Source organism: Pungitius pungitius, chromosome 11, assembly GCF_949316345.1.
Source record: "Pungitius pungitius chromosome 11, fPunPun2.1, whole genome shotgun sequence".
Classification (NCBI taxonomy): Eukaryota; Metazoa; Chordata; class Actinopteri; order Perciformes; family Gasterosteidae; genus Pungitius; species Pungitius pungitius.
In genome coordinates, this window is record NC_084910.1 from 4,923,298 (window position 1) to 4,947,568 (window position 24,271).

The window sequence follows — 24,271 nt, forward strand, 5'->3', positions numbered from 1 at the left end:
TTTTTATCAGAAGAATCAACCAATAAACCCAATGGTGTTGAATGGTGAAGTATTATTTTAAAGTAAATTGACTCTGACATTAATTCGGAGCACAGGATCTTTCCCCCTACAATTTAATAGTAATCTCCACCAGCTTGTGTTTGTGGGGCCGTTGTGTTGCTCGGAGATCTCCCTGCGTGTCTTTCCTCCCAACAAATTAAATGCAATGTGGAAAGCCAATAACTGAGATAATTAAATTAACCTGCACGCCCCCCCTCCCCCTGTCCCCCCGTGACGAGGATCTAACCTGATGCTACAGCAGCATGACGTTGCACCCTCTGCTTCTGCTCACCAATGTTGTCGCTGTCTCTAGCAAATGAGAGCGTGAGAACGGCACCGAGGAGGAGGAGGAGGAGGAGGATGAGGGGGGAGGATGATGAGGAAGGAGGAAGAGGGAAGAGGGGGGGGTTGGGGGGGAGAGATGGCGACAGTGGAAGACGGCAGTAACAGTCCCGAGACCCCGCAAACACTCACTGGATGAAGCGCTGGAGGCCTCGTCTGACGGGGTGCGCTTGTGTTTGTCACCATGACGGGGATGAGGACAGCGTGTTGGCTCGCTGCGCGTGTTTGTGTTTGCTGCGCGGAGTGATGCACAGAGAGCCGTAAAGTGAGGGAGAAGAATGTGTCCCCGAGTCCGGGCCAGACACTTAATGAAGCAGTGATTTTCCTCTCCCGATCCGCCTTGTGTCAGCAAAGATAATTCCTCACTTAGTCAAGTGAAAGGCTGTGGCTGAGGGCGGTTTCTGTGTCAGATTGACATATTTTAGGAAAGCAATAGTTGCCGCTCCCCCAGCTGTGCGCTCGCTGGCCATAACGGCTGATTTATGGAATGTTTCTTTTCCCTTTTTTTTCCTTCTTTAAATTGAGCCGTTGAACATTGAGGGCAGATGTTGCAGAGTGATGAAGACATCATTAGACGTAGCTTGAGGCCTGGTGGGTTGGTGAGGCATCTTCGCCTGGTGGTGTTCTAGTGTGCTTTGTGGGTCTGATCCTCAGACGAGCTCCGTTTGTAAGCACAGGCTTAGTTGCACTTGCAGTGGTAGACGCACCTTCCCATTGGTAGTTATGGTGATGGAAATGGGCCGGCTGCAGCGGCGCCAGCGACGAATGTGCCCACACATGTGACTGTGTCGACCTTGCCGCCTGCTCTCCAGCTCGTCTCTTGGCTGCTCTACAATGAGGTCTCCTCGGCTCCAACAGACGGCACTCATGATCCAGTCGGCCGCTACAGGGCTTTGTCACCACGTCATGAGCAGATGGTGCTTGTGGTTTGACTAAACTGATCCAGTTTTTCTTGAGGCTGTCTTGCTTTTTTTTTTTTTTTTTTAAGTGGAGATATATTTTAACATGTTTAACTGAAGACGTATACAGTAGCTTCAAATGGCCGAGTAAATGTACTCTCACGCTCACTGCCTGTTTCTTATTGTGCAGCTGTAACAAAGTGGGTGACAACTCACTTTGCCCCATGTCGGTGTGCTGGAGACTCGAGGAGAGGAGGCAGTGAGGCCTTGTGTTGGTGCAGGGGATGATGTCAGCGGTGACATCATCGGGTCAATCTATCAGAATGGGTGTCACCTGTGGACATCGTGCAACCTGGTGCGGGTTGATTGTCAGCACTATAAGAGTGGAGAACATTGAGTGTGGAGGGGGAAAGGAATGGTGTTATGTTGAGTGCATTAATTTCCATTAAAGTTAACAAATTCGTTTATGTTTTGTTTAGCTGGTTAATGATATGTGTTTTGAGACCATCCTTTTTATTACAAATAATAAAACCTTTTGAGACCGGAATCCAAGTCTCGCTTGTCTGGCTCCTACTATAAGTCCAGGAGCCACTCGGCCGTGGACTCCTCACAGCGGCGCTTTGCTTTTGACCGGCCGTGATGCTAACCCTTCGATGGCGGCCCTTTGACTCTGAATTGCCACTCTGGCATTTAGCGAGGCCGTGTGGGCGTAATGCGGCGCACGGCTCCATGCATCACTCTGCCCGAGGTGTCGGACAGATGAGCGGCGAGGTCCGGCCCGTATTTCATCAGGCTGCTGGATGAAACTGGGGCGGCTAAGAGGAAGAGGAAGAGGGGGGGGGGTTCATTAACGTACCTGGCCACAGATTGTTGTTGCCCTCTCAACAGCCTCGATGGCAACACACTGGACCCTTAAGCCTAAACTCATTTGCGATACCGAAGCGTTGGGGGAAGGTTACGCACCATGAACAAGCATATCATCATCCACCCGCCTGCAATAACTTGAGGACACAAGGATCGTCCCCATCGGTCACTCGTTATGTTCCTTCACCACTCAATAAATGAATGTGGTAAGGTTGTTCCTTCTTCCGTCCAGAGCTACATAAGCAGCTTTCTGTGTACACTTGGGCGTCATCACAGGTCACTGCGCTGTCAGCACTGAAACGCGGTTTGACGGCAACCCAGCTGCTTCCCATGGGCTTTATATAGCTCAGCATCCTATCTGCTGTTGTTTGTAAACAGCAAATCCAGTGGAAATAAAGTTCTATGTCGAAGGCTTTGGGGAAAGCGAAAGGAAAGCGAATGCAGCTTCCTTTTATTTATCTTTCATTGCTAGGTCTAATCCCTCTCAGTGGGGGAGCGATAAGCATGTGTGATTTAGCGCCAAATTTCTTGTTGTTTATGCATCCTTTGCCAAACCACGTGGAGGCGGGTAATCTCTGGGATGCCAGTTTGGCAGGGCTGTAAATACCCCGCTGCCCCCTGGCCCCAGAAACCAAAATGTCCACATCCGCTGGCGTTCATTTTCCTCCGACTTCCATTCAAAGGAGCGCTGGTTTGCAGATAGGCATCTGGTGGCTCTGTATCTCTGAATCTCTACGCCTGCAGGAGGGAGATGCAGATTGGTGGAACCGCGCGCGGCACGGGACGAGGCCTTGTTACCAGGAAGCCTGGTAATCCTGCTGCATCCCGTTTCTGGGTTTCACCGTGGAAGTGGAAGCAGGGTGCCTGTGTGGCGTTCTCCGGGATTGTGGGTGGGGTTGTGAAATTCCACGCTTTCTATCTCACGTTTCACACGTTACGCTTACAGCAGGAATTCCACTACATACATTACACATTGCACAGTATTGTTTGTTCTTTGCACCCCTGCTAATGGGTGCAAGAGAATCTACTGGGGTTAGCTCTTGTGCTTCACCCGTTTTTTCCATAATCTCACTGAAAATCAGGGAAATGGACTACGGTTATGCAGCACTTCTCCCCAGTCGATGCACCTGACACAAGCCAGCAGTCGTCCAGATATTCATACTGTGATGCCACAGGCTAACATACAAGGCAACACCTGCCCATCAGGAGCAGCTCACACACCGATGGCATCAGGGCGTCATTTAGGGTCCAGACTGTGTATGGAAAGTGGACGTAGCCCCTTGGTCACACCCAATGGTTCTCGGGCTGAGGATTTCAAGAACAGTATCTGGTGTTTTGTCACCATCTTGTTTTAGTTTTTGAGACAACAAGTTGAGCAAACATGTTTTTTGAATTGTGTAGCTCAGTGTGACGGCTTTGAATCCAGATGTTTTGGCTCGTTCGTCATTATAGTCTGAGTGTGTTGGAAAACTTTTCAGAAGGTTATGTTGTTAGTCTGCGCTTACTTTGGCTTATCTAACCTATCACAGCTGTGAGGCTCACTGAGCACCTGAGTTCTGATTCTGTGAAACATAAAAAAATGTTGTTTTCACAGCTGTGTTGTAAATCCGTAAGAACTTTGCCGGCTCTCAGCGCCGCCACAAATAGACAGAAAGGAAAAGTCGAGGCACAAAAATGCAATCCTGTGCAGCATTTTTCACATTCTTGCCATGTGAATGCAACTGCTTCCCCTCGTGGGCCCACGCGGGGCCCGTGACCGGGACGTTGTTACCACAGTGCAGAGCCTAGGGCGGCGAGGGAAACGTTGGCACCACTCAGCTCGGGAGCAGAACAAAATGCTGACCCCACAGTACACACACAAACACACACACACACACACACACACCAACAAAACAAGCTTTATCTGACAGCAAACTCCACAGCAAGGTTTGGGGACAGTGAGCAGGGGAAAGGGCTTCTGAGCTGACAGCAGGGAGTCACATGTCGGTGCCACTTGTCCTCAGTGAGCTGTGGCTGTTGCCGTCGGCCTGATGGGCCGTTCAGTTCATACCGCTGTGAACCAATGTGTTTTCATTCTAAAGTAAACCTGATGTGAGGGAGAAATTCTGAAGAATAAAACTTCAAAAACTCAACACACGTCGGCATGACGTCAGGCTACATCAATTCCTCTGAATTCACCCATGAACTGGACTTAATTAAGCTATGCGTTTTAAAACTGTCTCTATACAAAGGTAATATGGAAATAAACTAATATTTAAAGAAATGGTTGTAATTTAATGAAAAATCGAAATTTAAGCAAAGCAGTCCTAAGGTCTGCTGGGCAGAGTCAAGCAACCGCTTGTCCTGCAGTATTTAGGGCTTTTCTTATTTTAGTTTGGGTGAATACCGTAGTCAGTGTCCGACTAAATGGAATTATGTTCTGCTTCACTTAGTCTATCTCCTGTTTGTTAACGTCTCAGTTGCCTCCTCCTCGCGCCTGTGTGTCTAGCTCGCACATTGAGGGACAGCATCGCCATGGAGATTATGTGTTTTCACTAGCCAGTTAGACACTGTCATTCTGTTTGCTTCAGCAGTTTTTGCTGGAAGGATTGAAAGTGTTTGTGCGTGGGAACTTGCATCGCTGTTTTAGTTATTTTTTTAAACTACATATTGTCTTCAGGTGCTTTTTTCCTGCAATAAATTTGTACATGCATGCCCAAGTATAATCTTTTTTTTCTTATTGTGTGTGTGCACGCCTGAGTGTCAGTGTGTTACATAAATTCTGTCTGAATACACCAGAATGAGAACATGTGTAAGTGGATAGACCTGCTAAGTGTGACCCGCTCAGATTAGCCCACTAAAGGAATTTAGAACCTGAGCAGACCCGGGATGTCGTCATCTTTTTAATGAGCTTTCAGGAGTTTTTGTGGGCACACTTGATTCGACCTAGCTTGGCTGTCTAAGCTGTCTGCTTTAAAATACTTTTCCCACACAAGCAAATGTGGATAGATTGTCTGAATGTCATTATCGTAGCATATGCTGGTATTTCATTCAGGAGAGACTTTTTTGTTTGATGTATTAAACATGCATAAATGTGAATAGGGCAAAGTCCTTTTGGCTTGGACCCGTAGGATAAAGATGCCGAGATGAGGCCAACACTGACGATGCGCCGGGTTTTGCTGCTTTTTGGGTGTCTGGGGAGGTGGAGGTTTACATCTGGTGTGCGCTGAAATGACAGCAACAGCACCGATGTGATTGGTCTACGTAAATGGTGCCTGCGCAATCGTCTGGTCGGCTGGTACTAAAGTAAACGTACCCTAATCAGCTGACCGCGTAACCACCAATTTTCACTTTACAGGTCTTGGTTTTACAAGTGTATGTAAAATAAATAGTATATTAACCACTTCAAAGCGATGTCACACCTGTGGGTCGCTGCTTGTCTCCACTTAGCCGCTGCTAGCATGACTCACCCAAAACTCCACTCAAACTTTGTTGTCCAGTAGCATTCTGGATAATGTTGGCTGCAGGTTTTGACAAATATGAAGAATGCACGTAATAAGAGCTTTATCTATTTTTCTAGGAGTGCAATGCAAAGTATTAAACTTTGGAAGTCAATCGATTTGGACTTAAGATCCATCATTTCGAGGTAACTCGAGTAGACCTGGGTCTAGGGTTTCGGACCATACACAGCTTAAAGGGTGTACACAAGAATTGACATTTGACCTTTCATGGTGACGAGCTTAGCCCCATCTTTCTGGACCACTTGTAAACAAACTAAGGAGGACATGAGGGGACAGGTGAAAATGATGGGGTGAATAAAACTGAACATTTGCTCCAAACTTTGATCTCCAGGTTGCTGCCTGTAACGCAACTTCTAAAGTAACTTCTTTGCCGCTGCAAAAATTGTTTGGCACAATTAGCCGCCCCTAAAGTTGTAAACCTGGGGGAAACACGGTAGTTTTTCCATCTTAAAGCCATAACGATAACAAGTTGCTGTGCTTCTGCTTATCCACCTGCAGGCTGAAGAAGAAGTCCCAGTCGGTGGATATCGCCAGTGCGGGTTTCTCCCCGACTCTGGCGCCGGCCTCGCCCCTCAACAAGGCTGCACCGGGGGTTGCCAAGACAACGGCCGTCCTGGCTGTGCAGGAAAACAACACAACCAACTCCCAGCGCCGCAGCCCCCGGTGTGGCGAGCTGAAGAGAGGCTACACCATAGGTAAGCAACGTCCGTTTGTGTGGCAGCGGAGTTTCTGAACTCTATGACTTAATTAACATTACCTGGTCGGGGGATTAAAACCAACAACTTGCTGTTACAGCTCAGTTTTTTCTCTCCATACTCTCACTATTAATGCAAAAAAAATCCTCAATCAAGACATCCATGAGCTCATGTGTTTTATCCAACACATGCATATTGACATGAGTTGAACCTTTTTAAATAATTTAATGTTGACCCTCACCTACATTCTCATAGAGGCCTTCCCCTTGTTACATCCAATGCTGCCTCCTCATCTTCAAATTCATTTTCTGCCCACAAATGCTGATTTCGTGGTGTTGATGACATTTATTCCCGCCTTGAATTCAACGGGCGGGGCTGAGGGGGGGGGCGCCAACTGTCTGCTGTCGGTCTCTCTCTTTTTCGGAGTGCAGGTTGCTGCTGGGGGAGTAAGGACACTCCGGGGAGCTGACTTTTCACAGATGATGAAATGAGTTTGAGCTAAACTGATTCAGAAAAGCAATGTGTCTCTGTTCGCGTCCTGGGTGTGATTCGGTTAGCGAGCCGCTCGAGTCAAGGTTGGAGAGAGGTAGCGCGGGCATGAAAAAGAACGCCAGCAGGACTGTGCTGAACCACTGAAAGGGAATCCGCCAGACGGCATCATTTCGACGGATTCCTCTTTGATTTGTGGCGGCATCTCGGGCGCTTGTTTCCGTGCTGTGAATTCTCTTGTAGTTCCTTCTCACCTGCTGCACCACAAAAACACGCCGCTACTGCAGGACTTTACATTTAATAGACTCTGTGGATACACTTTTATGAACACTTTTACAATTTTATGAACCTTTTGAAGTGGAGGAAGGAGTGATGCGTCAACCACAATTAAATTGACAAAAATCAATATGAACAAACATGAGCAACAATCTCTTCATCCGATAATGCATCGTCATAAGTATATACACACTCACCGGCCTCTTTATTAGGTACAACTTGCTAGTAAAAGGTTGGACCCGCTTCAGAACTGCCCTAATTCTTTGTGGCATACTTTCAACAAGATGTTGGAAGCCTTCCTAAGAGATTTTGGGCCATATTGACATGACAGCATCACACTGTCGCTGCAGATTTTTCGGCTGCACATCTAAGATGTGAATCCACCATTTAGGTGTGGTGACTGTGGACTACAGTGGACTCGGTATCATGATGCATTACCCTGGTGTCGTCCTGCATCATTAGCGCGCACACAGGGACTGAAAAACAATGCTTCCCTTCATATATGTAGCCAGTAGTTTGCATTTAAGTAATTTGCATGGAGTAATACTTGAAAACAACACTCATCCTTTTGGGTTACAATTAACTTTGACTAAACACGCTGTGGCGCATTCATGTTACCACGGTTAAAATATGATCTTGCAAAATTATCCCATTTTCTTTTACAGATGGTTTCCAATTAACACATGGATTTAATGGGGGATTCACTTTTGAGTTAACTCTGGAATTACATCCATTCAGCTCCTGCTTGTGCTCTCTTGTAACGTGAACAAGTCCTGTGGCATGGCATGTGACCTAGACGGGCCTTTTGGCAGTGTTGTGCCTGAACGCGTTCATTGATTGATAGTTCATGAACTCGTTCATATTTTGGGCGAACGTGAAGTGAACGTACTGTATTAATGCCCGATGGAACGTTACTGTGAACTCGTTCATGAACGGCACGTTCTTTCAGGTTAACATCGTTCAATGGGGTGCCAGATTTCTATAGAAAACACACCGTAAACGCGCCTTAATAAGTAGCGGAAAAAACACCCAATCTGGCAACACCAGCCTCCAGCGTCGCACCGCGCATGTGTCATCAAAAAAAAAAAGAAATGCATGGAGGCGACAGCTGCGTGTAGCAAAGAGGCGGCGTATAATAATTTAAATGAGTTTTATGAAGTTACTGACGAGGTCGGTGAGGATGGGAGGAATCTGAGCTTTCTTTGCAAACATTTGCACCTTAATGATAACTGTCGTGTTTTAATTCCTTAATTCCTTTAAAAAAGACCATTCAAGCAGCATGTGTTTGAGAATGTACTGTAGGGGTGAACGCTGCAGCTGCTGCTAGTGTGGAGTGAATGGACAGCAACATTAAAGCAACAATGTCCCCTCAATGCTAATGTAAACCCTGGTTGGATAAGGATTCAAAATTGGATGTGAAGATTAAATCTGATGCATAGCTTCAGTGTTAAAACTGATCAAATAATTGCTGTCTGTGGTTCTATATGGGCTGTGGCAATAATTTTGAAAAATAATAGCTTGCAGCAACATATGGAAAAAAAGAACTGTGAACTTAGTTCAAATATTTTGAAGTTTGAACTATGAACTGAACTAGTTAATTTTAAAATTTGTGAACTGAACTTTGAACAAGTTCATGTAGAAAGTGAACTTTCCCCACACTGCCTTTTGGGAGGGTGTAGGTGTGGATATGTGGTCCTCGCCAGTTTTATTCAGGTCTTTCGTATCAAAAGGCCAAACGCACCGGTTTGAACCGTGAACTTTCCCCTGTTTGACTTTGTATTAAGTGCAAGCTGAAAATAAAAAAGAAGAAGAAAGATGACTCCAGCCCACTTCACCTTCCCCATCTCTAACTGAGGAAGTGAAAGGGGAACGTTGCCATGCATATCTGGTGAGTTCACGCTAATCCCTCAGCTTACTCTCCATCCGACGGCTCTCTAAATGAAGCTTCTGCCAAATTAGAATTTCCTCGTGCCTGTTGAGTGAGTTCTGCAAATCGGTGCAGCGGCGACACACTGCTGCTGTGGGTGGGTGTGGGTGGGTGTGCGAGGATCATGTCCCGTCGGGTCGCAGGTCGCCGCTTGCCTCACAGAGAGTGGGACAAAGGCCTCCCTGGCGAGCTTTGCTAGAGAGTCGTCATGTATCGACTCCACTCCACAGGCCAGGCATCGACGGGACAACGGATCAATCTCTGGGTCATCGGTGCAACCGGAGATAGTCGATGGGAGAGGGGAGGGAGGGGGTTTGAGCACCGCTCTTATCCTCCATTACCCAGCTGGTCGGCTCTCTTTAAAAGCACGGGGTTGGAAGTCACAGCCATTCAGCCATTAAATGAAACGCCGCTGTGACTCACTCTGCTTTTTACGGCTTTTAACTACAAAGTAGCAAATTGTACAAGCCTCCAAAGCGCGAGCCGCGGCAGTTAATCATTCGCTCCGGACAGCTTTGGCCTAGATAAAAGCACACGCTCGCATCAAGGCCCGAGTCTGCTACCGCCCTCCCTGCCCCCACACGACCACAGAGACACTGGGTCCGTCAGTCATTTTGGCTGCCGTGTCACTCAATGCGACGTTGATTGGTGACTCGTGTCCCGTCTCTAGTTCCCATCGCCATAGAATCGAGGAAGCTGAGCCCTGTGGCCTCTTTGATGCAGCCCGACCCGGACCGGGCTGCTTCTGCCGAGCTCATCGCGCTTATTTCTGCTAATGGGAGAGTAATAATGTGGCAGGGGGTCTGCCACACTGCAGACGAACGTGTCATTAGAGGCAGGCAAGCTCATCATCATCGCCGACATTTTAATAACCTGACCCACTGTGAGCCCCCCCCCCCCTCACATCTACCACCCACCCGCCTCCGAGGAGAAGCACACGTCGATGTGGCGATAGTGTGCCCTCCTTAAGTCTGTCAGATTTGAATGTCATTGAGGCGTCCTTTTAACCCGTGGCATGGGGGCGAGAGCGCTGCCGAGCGGAACGGCGAGAGGGCAGTTTCAAGGAAGTGAAGATAAGCAAGGCGTCTCTCCGTGAGAGAAGGTGTGAAACCGGCTCTCCCCAGACTGCCAGCGGCCTCACGTCTGACAGCCTGGAAGGTCTGACCTTTTCATCATCCGTAGCCTCCGCTCCGGAGCTCGGCGATGAAGAGGCCCAACGTGAGACCGACCCAACCGTCTCTGGGCGCTCATGCCGGCGACGAGGGGTGCGCTTGAGAACCATTTAGTCACGTTACGTTGCCGGCGGCTGCGTGCTGCGCTACAGCTCTCCGTCGCGCTCTCGGCGCGCTCACACGCTGGTTGTGCACGTGTTGGTGCGCGGTGGACTACGGAAACGCTGGATGACCGCTAGGCGAGCACTTGCAGGCGGGAGATAGGGCGGCGTCCTTCCTGCAGATGTCTTTCTGCGGCTGCAAAGGGAGAGACTCCACAGCGTGTCCCTGCTGATAATGGCTTTTAATAAGAGCGCTGGTGCACTTCTCGCCTCCTCGCAGCCCTCCAACCCTGCCACCCACCTGTTTTTCTGCCATTTTGTCCTCGGATCCCTACTATGCTCATTCCTTCCTTCTTTTTCTCTCTCTCTCTTTCTCTCTCTCTCTCCACCCTGTCTGTCACTCTCTCAGTTCTAACACCCTCTAGCCTGTTATCCTCTGATGTCAAGTGTGTCGGACCCATCTGCTATATGGGTGGTGGCGGGGGGTTACAGGCAGAAGGGTAGTCTGCCCTTGTCCATAAAAACACCAATGGATTGGCACAGCCTTGGGAAGCATTTCACCACATCACGCCGTTGTCCGGTCTGCGGTCCCACTTTGTTGTTTGTGATGGGGCTGTGATCTGTTGATGTGCATGAACACACTAAAATTCCTGTTATTTTGGCTGCCTTTTCCTCTCTTCAGTATAAATGTTGTATGAGTTGCCACCAACAAAGCTCCAAAACTTCTGCAATTAACACATTGATGTCCTGCAGCAGTAAAAAAAAACTTTGGATTTCCTCTTCTTACTTTTCACGGGGAGCCCGCTGAAATGAATTGCCACCAACAGAGGCCCGACTCTGCTAACGCAGCGTTGTGTCCACAGCAGATGGGAGAGGAAATGCTAATGAACAAGACAGAACACGTGTTGGCGCGTCCTGACGCCCCTGAAGCGGCGGACCCCCCCACTGGCGCCGTGTGGATGAATATTCCTCTGTTGGTTATTAATTGTGTTTTCACTGCAGAGTCGAAGACAGGAGGGACCAGTAACGCTAACTCGCGGCAGGTTCTTGCCTGACATGCAGCTTAATGTCTCAGCGACTGGAGCCGCATCCGGCGGCTATTCAATGGCAAAGTGTGTCAGGTGACCACCCTGTTGCGTTGGATCCGTAGTTGCAGAGCCTGTCTTCCAGCAGCAGCTGTATGGTGGCAGCGGGATGAGGCACTAATCACCACGGCGGTCGACAGTTACAGCCAGCGCTGCAGGCGCTGCGCCGCTGCTCTCCTTGTCTTTGATGCAATAGTCTCAGGTGGCAAGTCTCTCGTCGTTCCAGATCCTAGACAGCGGTGGCAATTAGGAACGCGCCACTGTTACACATCATTCCTGTGGAGGGGGGGGGGGGTTCTCTATGGAAATTTATCAATGTACACGTCTTGAAAGGACATGAAGGCGGTGCGTTTGACCTTGGTGGCACGGTTTCCCCTGGATGATTTCATCATGTGGCGGTCAATATCGGCACAGTGGATTCTCTTCATGTCAACGCGTCAACATCTACTCCTGTTTTGCTTGGACCGTGATCACATTGAGTGATTAAGTCCAGGATTGATTTCCTGGTTGAAGTCAGTTTGTTCTTGTTCCAGATTGAAAATAGCAAGACCACAGCAGAGACCTGGTCAATATCTGGTGCAGACTGCCATCATTAGTTTGAATGTCCATTTTGAGAACTGAAAGTATTTCTTTAAGGACATGTGGTTGGAAGGATTGAGTTTGTAAGAAATTTAGGAAGGCTTAAGTCAACCACCCTGTAGAACTTTAGAAGGGGGTTTGTGGTTGTTAAAAGTCTGGCAGAGGCCTTGATGCTATTCAACATAAGCTTGGCATTCAAACCAGAAGAATGAAAATGTCCTATTTACTGTCTGGATGCTGTTGCTGACCACGTGGGAAGCAGACGGTCAGAAAAAGGAGGCCACTCATCTATGTTGGGATCCACCTCATCCATGAGCTGCATAAGGAAGGAAGGAAGGAAGGAAGGAAGGAAGGAGGGAGTGACGGATGGCGTGAACAATTAAAAGAATAACCGGGAAAAAACGGGGAGAGGGAGTGTTATTGGTCACGCGCCGCGGAGCCTTTGCCAGCAGAGCGGCTTGTGTGCGCCGAGATAAGCCCGGGCCTCCTCTCCTTGGCGGTACAGGCTGCTAGCGTAGCGCCAGAAGGCAGCTTAGCCTCAGCACACATCCAACGCAGACCCTTCTCTCTGCAACCGCTCTTTACTTCTGCTTCCTCCCACACAGCCTTTCCCTTCTGTCCTCTTCACTCTCTAATGTCGCCCTGTCTTTATCAAGGTCTCTGCTCCCCAGAAGAAGGTCAGCAGCTTGTGGCATGAAGAGCCGAGATGATTGTTTTCTACATTGTTCTTTTCTGTTGTTAAAGGTTGCATATTGTTGTATTTTCCAGAACGTGGCACGACATATAGATGTGACTAAAGGGTGTGTTGGGCTATTGCAATCATATGAAACTCGCATCCAAAAGAATGCATGCAACGAAAATAAATAGAATCCGATAGTAGTGCAAAGAGTAACGGTAGTCACTTCTACCAGAGTAGTCCAGTAACATGCTTCACTGTTGTCTCCTCTCAGCTTACTTAGCAACTCTCTTAAATATTCAAATACGGTCCCGATCCCAGCACCCAGATGTTCACTTGCATGCAAATACCTCGAACAATAGAAGGAATAAACGCAGCGTTACACAACACTTGATATTTTTCTGTTTCATTTGTTCAGGCCAATATCACAGATTTGCCTCAGAGGGCTTAACGATCTGCACAACAAACATCCTTTTCACCCTGGACCCTCCATTCAGTCAAAGGAAAGACTCTCCATAAATGGCCTTTTTCAAAGGGAGCACAGCGAGAGCCCAGAGGAGGGATCCCTCTCCCAGGATCAACACAACGGCCGTAGTGTCATGTGTACCGGAGGCAGTCAAATGACCACAGAGTTGATCTATATGACACAAATGGCGCTTCAGACGGGATGCTGTCCTTGGTTTGAGCGGCCGTCATTAGCGTCTCGTCTGATGGCTGCACTGTAATGAGAGAGGTGTGCAAGGCATAGACACACACACACACACACACGCACACACACACACGCTCCCCAGCAAGTCGGGAGGGTTCAAGCCTCCATTTGAACAAAGGTTAATAGCATGCGTTGGTCGTCCCCTTGTAGCAGTGGCGCCGTGTTTCACACAAACTCCTTAGAATGTCACCTCTGTAATTGTAGGTTTTTAGACCTTTTTAAAGCTCTTATTCTCCCGCAGCGTTCTTACTCGGACCACACTGGCTGCCTCGCTGAATTAATGTCCGCAACTTTCCTTTTTGGTTTTATTATTACAAAATGAGATGAAATGATGTCTTTTTCCTTACCTGAGATGGGTGGCCAGATTATGACTCCCCAATGATTCGTGCTGACTGATTGATTGACTCGATGTCAAAGCAGAGACCACAGGTGCAGCTCTCGCATATTAGCAACAGTTCACCAACAGCCGATTACTGGACGGCGATGAGGACACGCACACACCTGGAACAAGAGGGGCCCTTCTCCTCAAGATCGATGCAACGTTGTCTCTGTCGCGAATGTCCTTTAGATATTCATCTCAGCGTTGTTGAGTCCCCCCGAGGCGACGCACGCACCGTGGTCCTTAAATCAATTCTGCTCTTTAAAGCCGCGGCACGTCCTTCACGTTTTCAAGGCGGCGAGGCAGAGCGGGGAGGAAACAAGCATTTGATGGACTTCAAGCCTTACGTCCACCTCTTTCAAAGGGACTTAAATGCAGATTTCCTCCCACAAGTGCTGTCAGCACTACTGTATGCATCCAACGACACTGAAGTGAAGGCCACGCGCATTTGTTCCCACCAAGGCTACTGTGCTGTTCTTTCATTTAATTCAATTTTTAATCAAGACTAACAGAACAGGAAAAAAAAGTTTAAATTTCTTGTGTATAGCAAGAAAGCAGCGAGCGGAAAGCGGCTGAATGCTGCTGCTGTGAAAGCCCTGTGGCTGGGACTTATTGGCCTGCTGGTGTAATTACGTTGACCGGGAGTCTCTCGGTGGCCCACTTCTCGTTGGGCTCAATCTATAAATGCCACAGAGGTAGTAATCCCAGCGTTTCCCCACTTAGTTTGGAAAAGGGCTCCAGCCGTCCTGTGGCTGGGATTGATTACACGCAGCTAAATGAAGAGTAAGCAGTTTTGCGCTGTCGACTCGAGCGCCGCCCCGTTGGCTATTGCTTCATTCTTCTGCAGAGGGGAAATAAGATCTGCCACTTATCCCAACTGTAAACATTTGTTTCCATTTTTGCTTGTGAATTCATGGGCTCGTGCCCATTGAAATCGGCCTGCTCTTTGCCGGTATACTGTATAAAATGTACATGTGTTAAAAACCGAAGAAACCAGGAGCAGATCAACCGTTACACAGCTTTGGCTGATATTTGCATTACTGTTAATTGGATTTTGCAGAAGCGTGGAGTGTCAGCAGAGACTGATCCCTTGCTGTTGGACCAATGTGGAGCCTTTGTAACGTTTATTACCAGAACAAATCTAGCTGTTAACTCTTAAGTGAGATTTCTTCTGTTTGTGGAGGAGTCGGCCCTCAAAGGTTTACCCATCTTCCCCAAATTTTTTCATATAACGAAATAGCGAGTTATTATGGGCCTTAAATAAATGAATGGTAATGAACTAATAGTTTTGTTAACTAATGCGTGAGTATTTTTTATTCATTTAGGACCTTCAGTACAAAATGAAAGTAATTTGGCTTCGTATGTGCTCGCTACTGATGTAGAGAACGTAATTGTGTTTCACGATATCTCTGATTTCAATCATGATGTGGTTCCGTTGAAAGGCAAAATGTACCATCGACGACGTGGAGACGGCAGATTTTGAGAAGGTATCAAAGAGAATTCAATATTCCATCAAAAAAAGCATTGCAGTAGGTTATTATTCCAAGTTTCTTCCTTTTACATATTTTATTCATGACATTACTGAGAGCGCAATCACCGCAGCGACAGGCCGGCCTCTGTCGCATTCTCTGTCCTTTTTCACCTAATCAGTGGGTTTTCAGACTAAACTTTATCTGGGCCAAAATGGTTGGAGTTGAGCTTCAAAAAGAGCCACTAGTGTGACTCATCCACATCCACCTTGACCCCCCCCCTCTCCCCGCGCGCCCATCCCAATCCCCCTCCTCGAGCTCTCATTAGTATTTGGAGGACTCTGCATTGTACACGCTCCAGGGTTCTCGTTTGCTATACGCCGGTTTATCCAAGAGGAAGGATAGCTGGAGGACAGGATTTAGCCGTCCACATGCAGTTTGCGGTCTTTTCCACACGGGTCACTGCTCCGGACATTCTCTGGTTGGCAGAGCGCTGGGGCGCTGACACAAGGAAGCCCCGGTAGCAGAAGCGGCTTCACATCGGGTTTGAATGCCTCCTTATTTAACTTTTTCCACTCCAGCGGCACAATTCATTACTGGAGCTGAAGCCGTGCTGGAGCACATGCGTTGAAAACAGGCTCTTTGTCATTGGAAGGTTCTATTAGGTTCAGTTCCAGTGGGTTTTTTAGAAAAAGTGTTTTTGCTTTTGCGCCATCTAGAATTGCTTTTCTGCCTTCTACTCCCAGGCCCTTTGTCATTTTGCACAGACCCAAGACGTTATTGAATTAAGAATTAGGAGACATTGATCATACTGCTGCTGCACAGAGGCTGCCGTCTTTACAGGCCGTTGCATGCGGGGCCTCAGGTATGTCATCAGTCTTCTACTCGAGACGGGCACAATCTGCCCCGTCGCTGATTGACGCACGTCGTCTTTCAGAGCACATGCGTATTCATTTACTGAGTGCTGGGATGGAGACACGGAGGACTGCTTGCAGACGTAAAGCGCTGTGCTGCACATCTGCACGCTGCACATCTGCATGCTGCTGAGAAGTGTCTGGCTATTTGCGTCAGTCACAATGTAATCACATTACTTAATAGCTACACCTACTGTAGCCATGCCTCGTGTCGGGGGGGGAAATGAGACCTTGAGCTCCATTGATTCATGCTTTGGTCCTATCGGAAGATTTTATTTAATTTTTTTAGCCACAGAAGACTGATGTAAACCGCATCAATACTACGGCCCCGTGTTTGACTGGTGTGACTCCAGTTAATGAGTCCCTCCTCGCACAGTTAATTACGTCTTCGTCGGTTGCTAATCCGTCCATGTTACTCCTACGGGCTCCGGAAAGGTTGCGTCCACTTAGCCGCCCCGACGCCTCACACCTGGAACGATGCGACGGGTCCCCGACTCGTAATTCCACCAACAAATGATTCATCTACGGCGTCTCCTGGGCCGAGAGATTCATTATCCAATTTAGCATACTTGTGGGACGGGGGGGGCTTTGTCGGGTGATGAATGAAGAGTGTCCAGGGAGAGGGCATCTCTACAGCCCGACGGAGAGCGTGCGGGACCTCTTACCAACTTTGGCGGATTTAAGATGTCCATTTGGCTCACGGGTGTGCACCCGTCCCACGGTGCAGTCGGATCAGGAGCCCCGCGGGGGGGCTCAGGGCCATCGCCGCTCTGCCTTCGCTTTTGCCGGCTGATTCGCGAGGCTTTTTTAGGATAATGATGAAATATATGATGGTGTCCGCTTTTAAAAGAAATGAATTAGCTGCTTCTTTTTTTTTTTTTTTAAGAGCACGGGTCATAAAGCGGTAACGAACACGACGCAGTATCTTTGTCATTTATTTGCCGCCCCTGGGCTCTGCTTTGTAGCCTCTCTCTCTGTATCCCTGACAGGTTTTATTGTTGGCTCAACCTTCAGCGCGAGGCTGGGCTTTATTATTTTAATAAATTATCCTGTATGAAGAGGGCAGCGGTGCATGTCGGATGCACGTCGCCCACCCCCCCCCCCACTCCTCTTCCCTTCCTCCTCCCCCATCTCCTGTATTTCCTCCTGCCTTCTCTTTCCTCTTGAGATGCGTTCTCAAAGGAAGAGGAAGGTGACGGGATGGAAGGAGACAGCCCTTGGCTCATCTGACTGATCTGCTCTTCCTACCGGGCCAGCGGCCATCGCCCGTCGGGGGCCACCTGGCCTCTCGGGGTCGGCCTCCGACAGCGCAGACACCCACGGAGGATGGATGGCCGTGAGCGGGGGCCGTGGAAGTGGCGGTGAAAGCTGGCCCCCGCTCAGGTGCCACCAGTCATCCATCACGGCCCGGAGGGAGAAGCACAGGCAACTGCAGCGGGGTTGAATTGTTGCGGCGCGCTTCGAGTTGTACCAGACTATACACGACAGCCCCCCACTCGGCCGCCATGTTCTGCGTCTCTTGCTCCTCTCCTTAATAAGAAGCCGTTTGGATGGAACACAGGAGCCATCTTCCATTACCGGTTTGGGGACAATGAAGAAGCAATCTCATTTGATATTTTTTTCCATTTTCAATTTACTGCTCTACAAAAGATCCCCTTTTTGGATGATTGGTGTCATTCCTCTGGTCCCAAATGGCACACCGAGGGAAGAAAACGCGAGGCCAGGCCTCCTGAATTAGAGGCAAAGGATGCATAAAAAGGCACGATTGACTGTCGCGAGACTCTTCCAAGAATAGGACAGTGTTGCTGATGGGATTATGCTCTTTGCGTAGGTCCAATGTTTTTCTCAGTGCAGAATAATGTTGTGGTAGATGTGTGAGTCCTGCCATGACCCTATGGCACCTTTTTATAGGTTTCAGTTTAGATTGGGAGGCTGCCTTGGCAGTGATTGATTACCTTCTCCATGATTACTTCAATTTTTCCCAGTATTCAGTTCAGCCTGGAGGTTAATTCTCAACATTACAAAAAGCGGCTTGACCAAAATATAGAAAAATGTCAAGACGAGGTAAACACCAGCCATTGTTGTTGGCTGTTGTTTGATTTTTGATTTAATTTTAGTCAGTAGTTCCGGCCTGATGCAAAGACCTAAGCAGCTTCTAGTCTAGTCGAGAGAACGAGAAGTCGCGGTTTACCCAAACGGAACCGCAGCGCTTCGTACCCTCAGCGAAAAACGAGTCAGTACAAAAAAAATAACGAGCCTCTCGCCCGCCAGAAGGAGGGAAGCGTCCCAAGCATTCTACACATTCCTGGTAGTAGTACCGCGCATGCGCAACGTGATCTTTAATCTTTCTTTTTTCCCCCCCCCTAATGGCAGTGATCCACCGGCACGGCCTACGGGATCGACCTGTTGGGCCCCCCTGCTGTAGAGGCTCTGAGATGTGCCCGATGGTCCCGCCGCTGAGAGAACTGCCCGGAGGCCACGCGTCTTTTGACTCGCACCTGTCAGCGAGCCGTCCCAATTACCGCACACGAGACAACTTGGCAATAATATGAATTTTAAAAAAAAAGCTGACGTTCAAAATCATGTTGTGTTTGCCGCCAGGTGTATTTGTGTCGCATGAGTAAACCCCTGCTGTATTCATGTCGTAGTGATCTTCACTGTAAACGAGGAGAAATGAGCAGATTGTGGAAATGTGAGTGTGTGTGTGTGTGTGTGTGTGTGTGTGTGTGTGTGTGTGTGTGTGTGTGTGTGTGTGTGTGTGTGTGTGTGTGTGTGTGTGTGTGTGTGTGTGTGTGTGTGTGTGTGTGTGTGTTTGTTTGAGTGCGCACATGCTAATGCAGCCATTCCAGTGCACACATGCTGGTGCTGCAGCTCTGCTTGCGTAACCCGGCTTGGTGTAGTCCGTCCACCCTTTGACGGCGCTAAAGTGGCAGCTCCCCGGCGGCCCGTGTGTTCGTTGTTCCGTGATGGAAACGGCCCCGTTCTCAGGATTAGGCTGCAGCCTACCTGGCTCTCAATAGGGAACCGCTGAGATTACCACTCGACCCCCCCCCCCTCCCTATACCCGCTCTCAGTGACAAAGCCTCACACAAAAGACCCTCTAAGGGCTTCTTGCTGGCATCTGCTGACACCAGGAGGTTTTTACATGGTTTATTGTATAACCCGACTGCACCACTTTAAATTCATTAAACAGAATGGCTCCCTCGCTTGTGCATCACAAGTGCTGATCTGATCATATTAGAAAACGCATGATGAGCAAGGTGGTAACACAAATTGTGCACGCACTGTAAACATGTGCCCAAATTCAACTTTGCAAAATCAAACTGGGTAATTGGGTAAAGCATATCAGAAGAACTTCTCGACATAATGGGTGTGAGTTAACTAATCAAAGTCTCTTTAATCACCAATAAAACAGAGAAAGCAGACATGCCACTTTAAGAAGATACAAGGGTTTCATAACTCTCATACAATGAGGCTCATGCTGTTGTTGTGAGCGCAGAGGGAATTCTTTCATTTTTCCTCTTTGGTTACATTACAGCTTAATTAGAGAGTCGAGGACTTCTCCAAGGAAATAAAGGCCTTCATGACTAAGTTCAGCGTGATGGTTCAGGTTGGGCAATGCTAGCGAGTACATCTCTCAGCCTGTGAGGTGGAGCCGCGGAGGGGAGGGAGGGAGGGAGGGAGGTATGGCTGGCCTCGCTCTTGAGGACTCAATGGATGATTTGATGACGGCTCTGGGCCACTCTACATCAACACAGTAGATCACGCAGCTACAAGGCCCAGTGGGCTGACTCCGGGCCAGTGTCCAAAGACACGGTCCAAGTGAAAGGTGAGGGGGAGAAGAGGGCCAAATAAAATCCCTCGACTGAAAGTCTGTTGATTTGTTTACGTGCGGCAAGTCATGTGCAAAGATACTTCAGTTTACAATCTTTACAAAAGCTTTATAATCACAGAACTCATCTTCTACATTCCAAACATTGATGATGATGATGCCTGACATTTTGCATACTCATTCAGTGACTTTTTCTCTAGAAGAATTAATAAAATGTACAAACTGATGAGACCAGAATGAAAATAGTTGCCCTACTCGATTGCCTAAGCTAAAATGACACACGTGCCAGTCCTTACACCAGAGCAGATTGCAGTCCTTGCGCGGCCACCCTTAGTTTGTATAAAAAGTCTAATCTTTTTTTTAAAAATAATGTCAATTCGATCTCTCATCGCCTCTACCTATCGTGTCCTTGATGGACACGAAAGCGAGTGTGCACCACCTAATGTAACCAGCAGATGGGGCACATCCAGTATTGAAAGCGGCCCTGATGGCTCTCAAATTGGTTCAATGCACTGCAGCACAACAGCTGCTTCAACCTCAGCCCACCTGCCACAGATACCAGGAGGGAGGGGGGGGGGGGGGGACAGGCACTGCTGTTAGATTACAGCAATGAAGAAATATAAATATCCTTGCAACGAAGTGGAAATTATTGCGACCCCGAGGTGGGTTCCCTTTTTTTTTATCTTTGCGGTCCATTATTTATTTCGTTTTTTTTTTAAGTTCAATCTGTCATGCCCTTGCTCATTTAGAAGTTTACTTCCCGTCGGCCCTAAATCCGCAACTGGTCTTTCGTAATTTCGTAGGTCAAACGAAAAAGCCGTGAGAGTGTAGAATTTGATTTGTTTAAATTTGAATATGATATTTGCCTAGTGGGATCCGTGCCTTCCAGATACTGGAAGTCCTGCCCCGGGGAGTGTTTCCCTTTCAGGGCTTCACGTTTCTCTTCCATTTTTGCTGAACTCAAACAGTGTCCCCGCTGTGTGTCACAGAACCCCCCCCCCCTCCCCACACACACACACACACACACACACACACACACACACACACACACACACACACACACATGTGGCCACAGAACGGTGACGCTGCGCACCTTCACTCCACCAGGGGCTCACATGAAAAAGTTGTCACTTGTTTGCGAGCCTCCTGTAGTCCTTGTGCCAGGGTTGACTGTGGGCGTGGGGGCTTCTCCCACCACGACTGTGAGCCCGTGACTTCTACTCAGTTGTTGTTGTTGTTTTGCGCCGCGGGCTCAGCGGTCGCAGCGGGGTTCCCTTCATGGAGTTCCTGCTTTCTATCCCGGGCAGCGCCGCTGTCAGAGGGGTCCGGGACGTGATTTCTCAGAGACTGTGGCCCGGACAGCAGACCGTGGACCGGGACCGCTCCGGAACCACACCAGCACCAGACTCCAGCACAGGTTGGTGGGCGGGTGGAAACTGCGAGAGACGAGGACAACTTTCCACAGCACGCGCTCCTCCCTTTACAAACCCTAGTAGTTTAACGTCTCCTCGTTGCTGGGACACTTTCCCCACCCGGTAGAACACATGTTGTCGTATGCACATGAATGTCTGATGTCATCCTTGCATTCGGCGACGTAATGATCATTTTTAATTTAAACGTGTAGTTTAAGTCTAGTTCCTCCTCAATGGCTGTCACTCAAACACGCTGTGCATTGGTGCCGAACTGTGCAAAGTTCATGCAAACGGTTGTTTCCTTATTTTTTTTTTTTTTTTTTGGGGGGGGGGGGGGTTGCGACTATATTTTGAAATCCGACTCGCGCTCCATTGCCCGGAGTCATTCTCCATTCTCCATGACAGCCCACGAACCAGTAAGAGGAAGCGACGGGCAGCTCGCGCACATCCTGCTGCTGTCACCAGCCGGAAGCAGCTGTGTTGTCAGCTGGATTGGAGCGTTATTTCCCCAGTGGCACCGGGCTTATTGTTTCAAATAGTCACAACGAGGAGGTAAATGACAATTATAGCTGAAGTAAAGCTCAAAGCGGAGGGGAATCACTGTGTTTACCACCCGACCCCTACAGTAACTTTACATTTAAGTGGATGAAATTGTTTGCCCCCTGACCTTAGGACCGCATTTGTCTGAATCGAGCACTGTGTGTTCGACAGAACGTCAAAGCTATCAACTAGACCTTTTGGGGGGCGTGAATCACTGAGTTTCAGTAAACCTACCAGGATCTTGGCCCTCCTATAAAGAAAGATATACTTGTGAACACGTATAGGGCTTTTATTTGTATTGCCATCGACGAGGCATCAGAATATCATAAACCTCGAGTAATTACCTCGAGGCAGCTGCTATTAAAGTTTTCAAAAAGTCTGTGACGTGGCCTTTGAGCCCTTTCAGATTTCACAGTGGCACAGTCCCGAGGTTTTTCCCATTTCTAACAGGAATGCGTTTCAAAGTCTTGAGTTCACAAACGGGTAGAAAAGGGACATGAGTAGAGACCGAGTCCCAGCTGCTTGAGACAAGACACGCGCGCAACTCGCTGGATACTTGCACCCACATGTGTCCTCGAAGGCTGTTCTGTCATCGTTGTCTTCTTCTCAATGTTTTTCAGCCCCACTGTAGAAAAGCTGACGCAGTACAGCATGTGCATTTCGACCTTCATTATACAGCTCACAGCTTTTTGTGAATTTGTTTGAGAGCGGCCTGTATACATTTTGTCACGGCGGTACCCAGAGTATCACCTACAGGAGATGGCCGTGGGCTCTTGAAGGGTGATACACGGACTGAGAATAGGTATCTTGTACAGCTCCAAACTAACCTTTTAACTTTTGACACGCCGCTCCCCGGGGAAGCGGCCCACGAAATCCCATTAACACATCGCGTGTCCGTGCAAGAACACTTTTGTCCTTTGAATTCATCCCCCCCCCCCCCCCCCCCTCCGCCGGAAGGGGTCTCCCCGCTTTTCACGTTTGCCCCAGGGCCGACGCCAACTCCGGCTGCAATCTGCTGGTGCTCTCTGCGCTGGAATGGCTCGTTTTAATCCCCTTTCAGTGATTCAGTCCCTGGTTCTGCACGCGGGCATGAGACGTCCCGTCGGACGCCGATGCTTTGTCCACTCAATCTGGCCTGTTTTGATGTAAATGACTTGTTTACTAGTGCTCTTTTTTTTCTTTTCATTTAGGTCTGCTCAGCTTTAGTTATTGTAATAAAGGAGCAGGGTTAATAATCTTAGTTTGTATTCCTAATGAGTGTTGGTGGCTCAAAATGCAATTGCAGTTTGAAAAAGTTGGAGATTTGTTCAAATTCACACCATCCCTATTTTTTAATCTTTTAAATATATTGGAAAATGATATGAGTAAAGTGATTTCTTTCATCTTGAAGTTGCACTGCACCAGTTTATTGGATCATAGGTAAGGATGGCGTTTCTCCACGTTGATTTTAATCGTGGTTTCATGTTCAAAAATTGATTTAAAAGTAGTTGAAACGCATCAATCACTCTGAACCAGCCCGGTTTCCCACATGTAACCAACCAATTCATCCAATTCATAGTTAGACGCTCAAGTTAAGCACCTAGCGTTGTTAAAGCATCGCATCACGCCATTGACGCGCATCAGCCTTGTGTGCAGGGTACTGCTGGCCTCCAATGAGTCTGAGGGAGGCGGGACTTATATGAGATTTTACTATTATTTCTTTTTTTCCTCTCTTCTTATTCTGAGCTAGCTGTATACTATTGATAAACATTTTCCACTAAAACGGTTTGTGAAATGACTTGCCAAGGGAGACAGACGGTTTATCATGTCACGTCTCGCGGTGTGTGATCGTTAGTCATGTGGATGGATGTGAGACGCTGTCTTTGCTTTTTTTTAATATTTCCCCTGTCTGGGTGAATGAAAAGCGAGCCGCCGCAGCCTTTGCAGACTGTGATTAGACGAGGTGCACTCTGCGGTAACGGGGTCTATTAGCCAAAATGGAATATAATATTACCAAAGACATTTTCATCATAATAAGCCGAAACTTTGAATTATTAGTTAATTTAAAAATAAACCCTAATTTCGACATATTCCTATGGCTATTCCCCTCGTTCCTTCTAATTTTTCATACTGGATTCCAATCTTGACTATTGAACAAGACCCTTTGCTTTTGGCTCAATAAAAAGAGATCTGATGATGCAGAGTTTGTGTTTTCCCAAAGCTGAGCTCATCACTTCAGCCGCTATTGATTGGAGCTGTAACCTGAGAGGCTAGTGTTGCCGCCCGAGATGCAAAGTGCCCGGGCTCCAGAAGGGGCAGGCGGACCCTTAAAGAGCTGCCTTTGCACCACAATGGGTGGACGGCACGCGTGGGCTGCACAGGTAGAACATTTG

General features: G+C 48.2%; 1 protein-coding gene across 4 annotated transcripts in view; it reads left to right on the plus strand.

Moving 5' to 3' along the window:
• The window catches only part of oxr1a (oxidation resistance 1a), a 101,807-nt gene that overhangs the window by 35,888 nt on the left and 41,648 nt on the right, over positions 1–24,271 (plus strand). For 2 of the 4 annotated variants that reach the window (XM_037455109.2, XM_037455112.2), the window contains exon 3: positions 6,143–6,339. In XM_037455109.2, the coding sequence (XP_037311006.1) occupies positions 6,143–6,339 (197 nt within the window). Of the gene's footprint in view, positions 1–6,142; positions 6,340–8,782; positions 8,993–21,082; positions 21,365–24,271 lie in introns of those variants that run through there. The other 2 variants (XM_037455113.2, XM_037455111.2) reach the window with 2 other exon arrangements.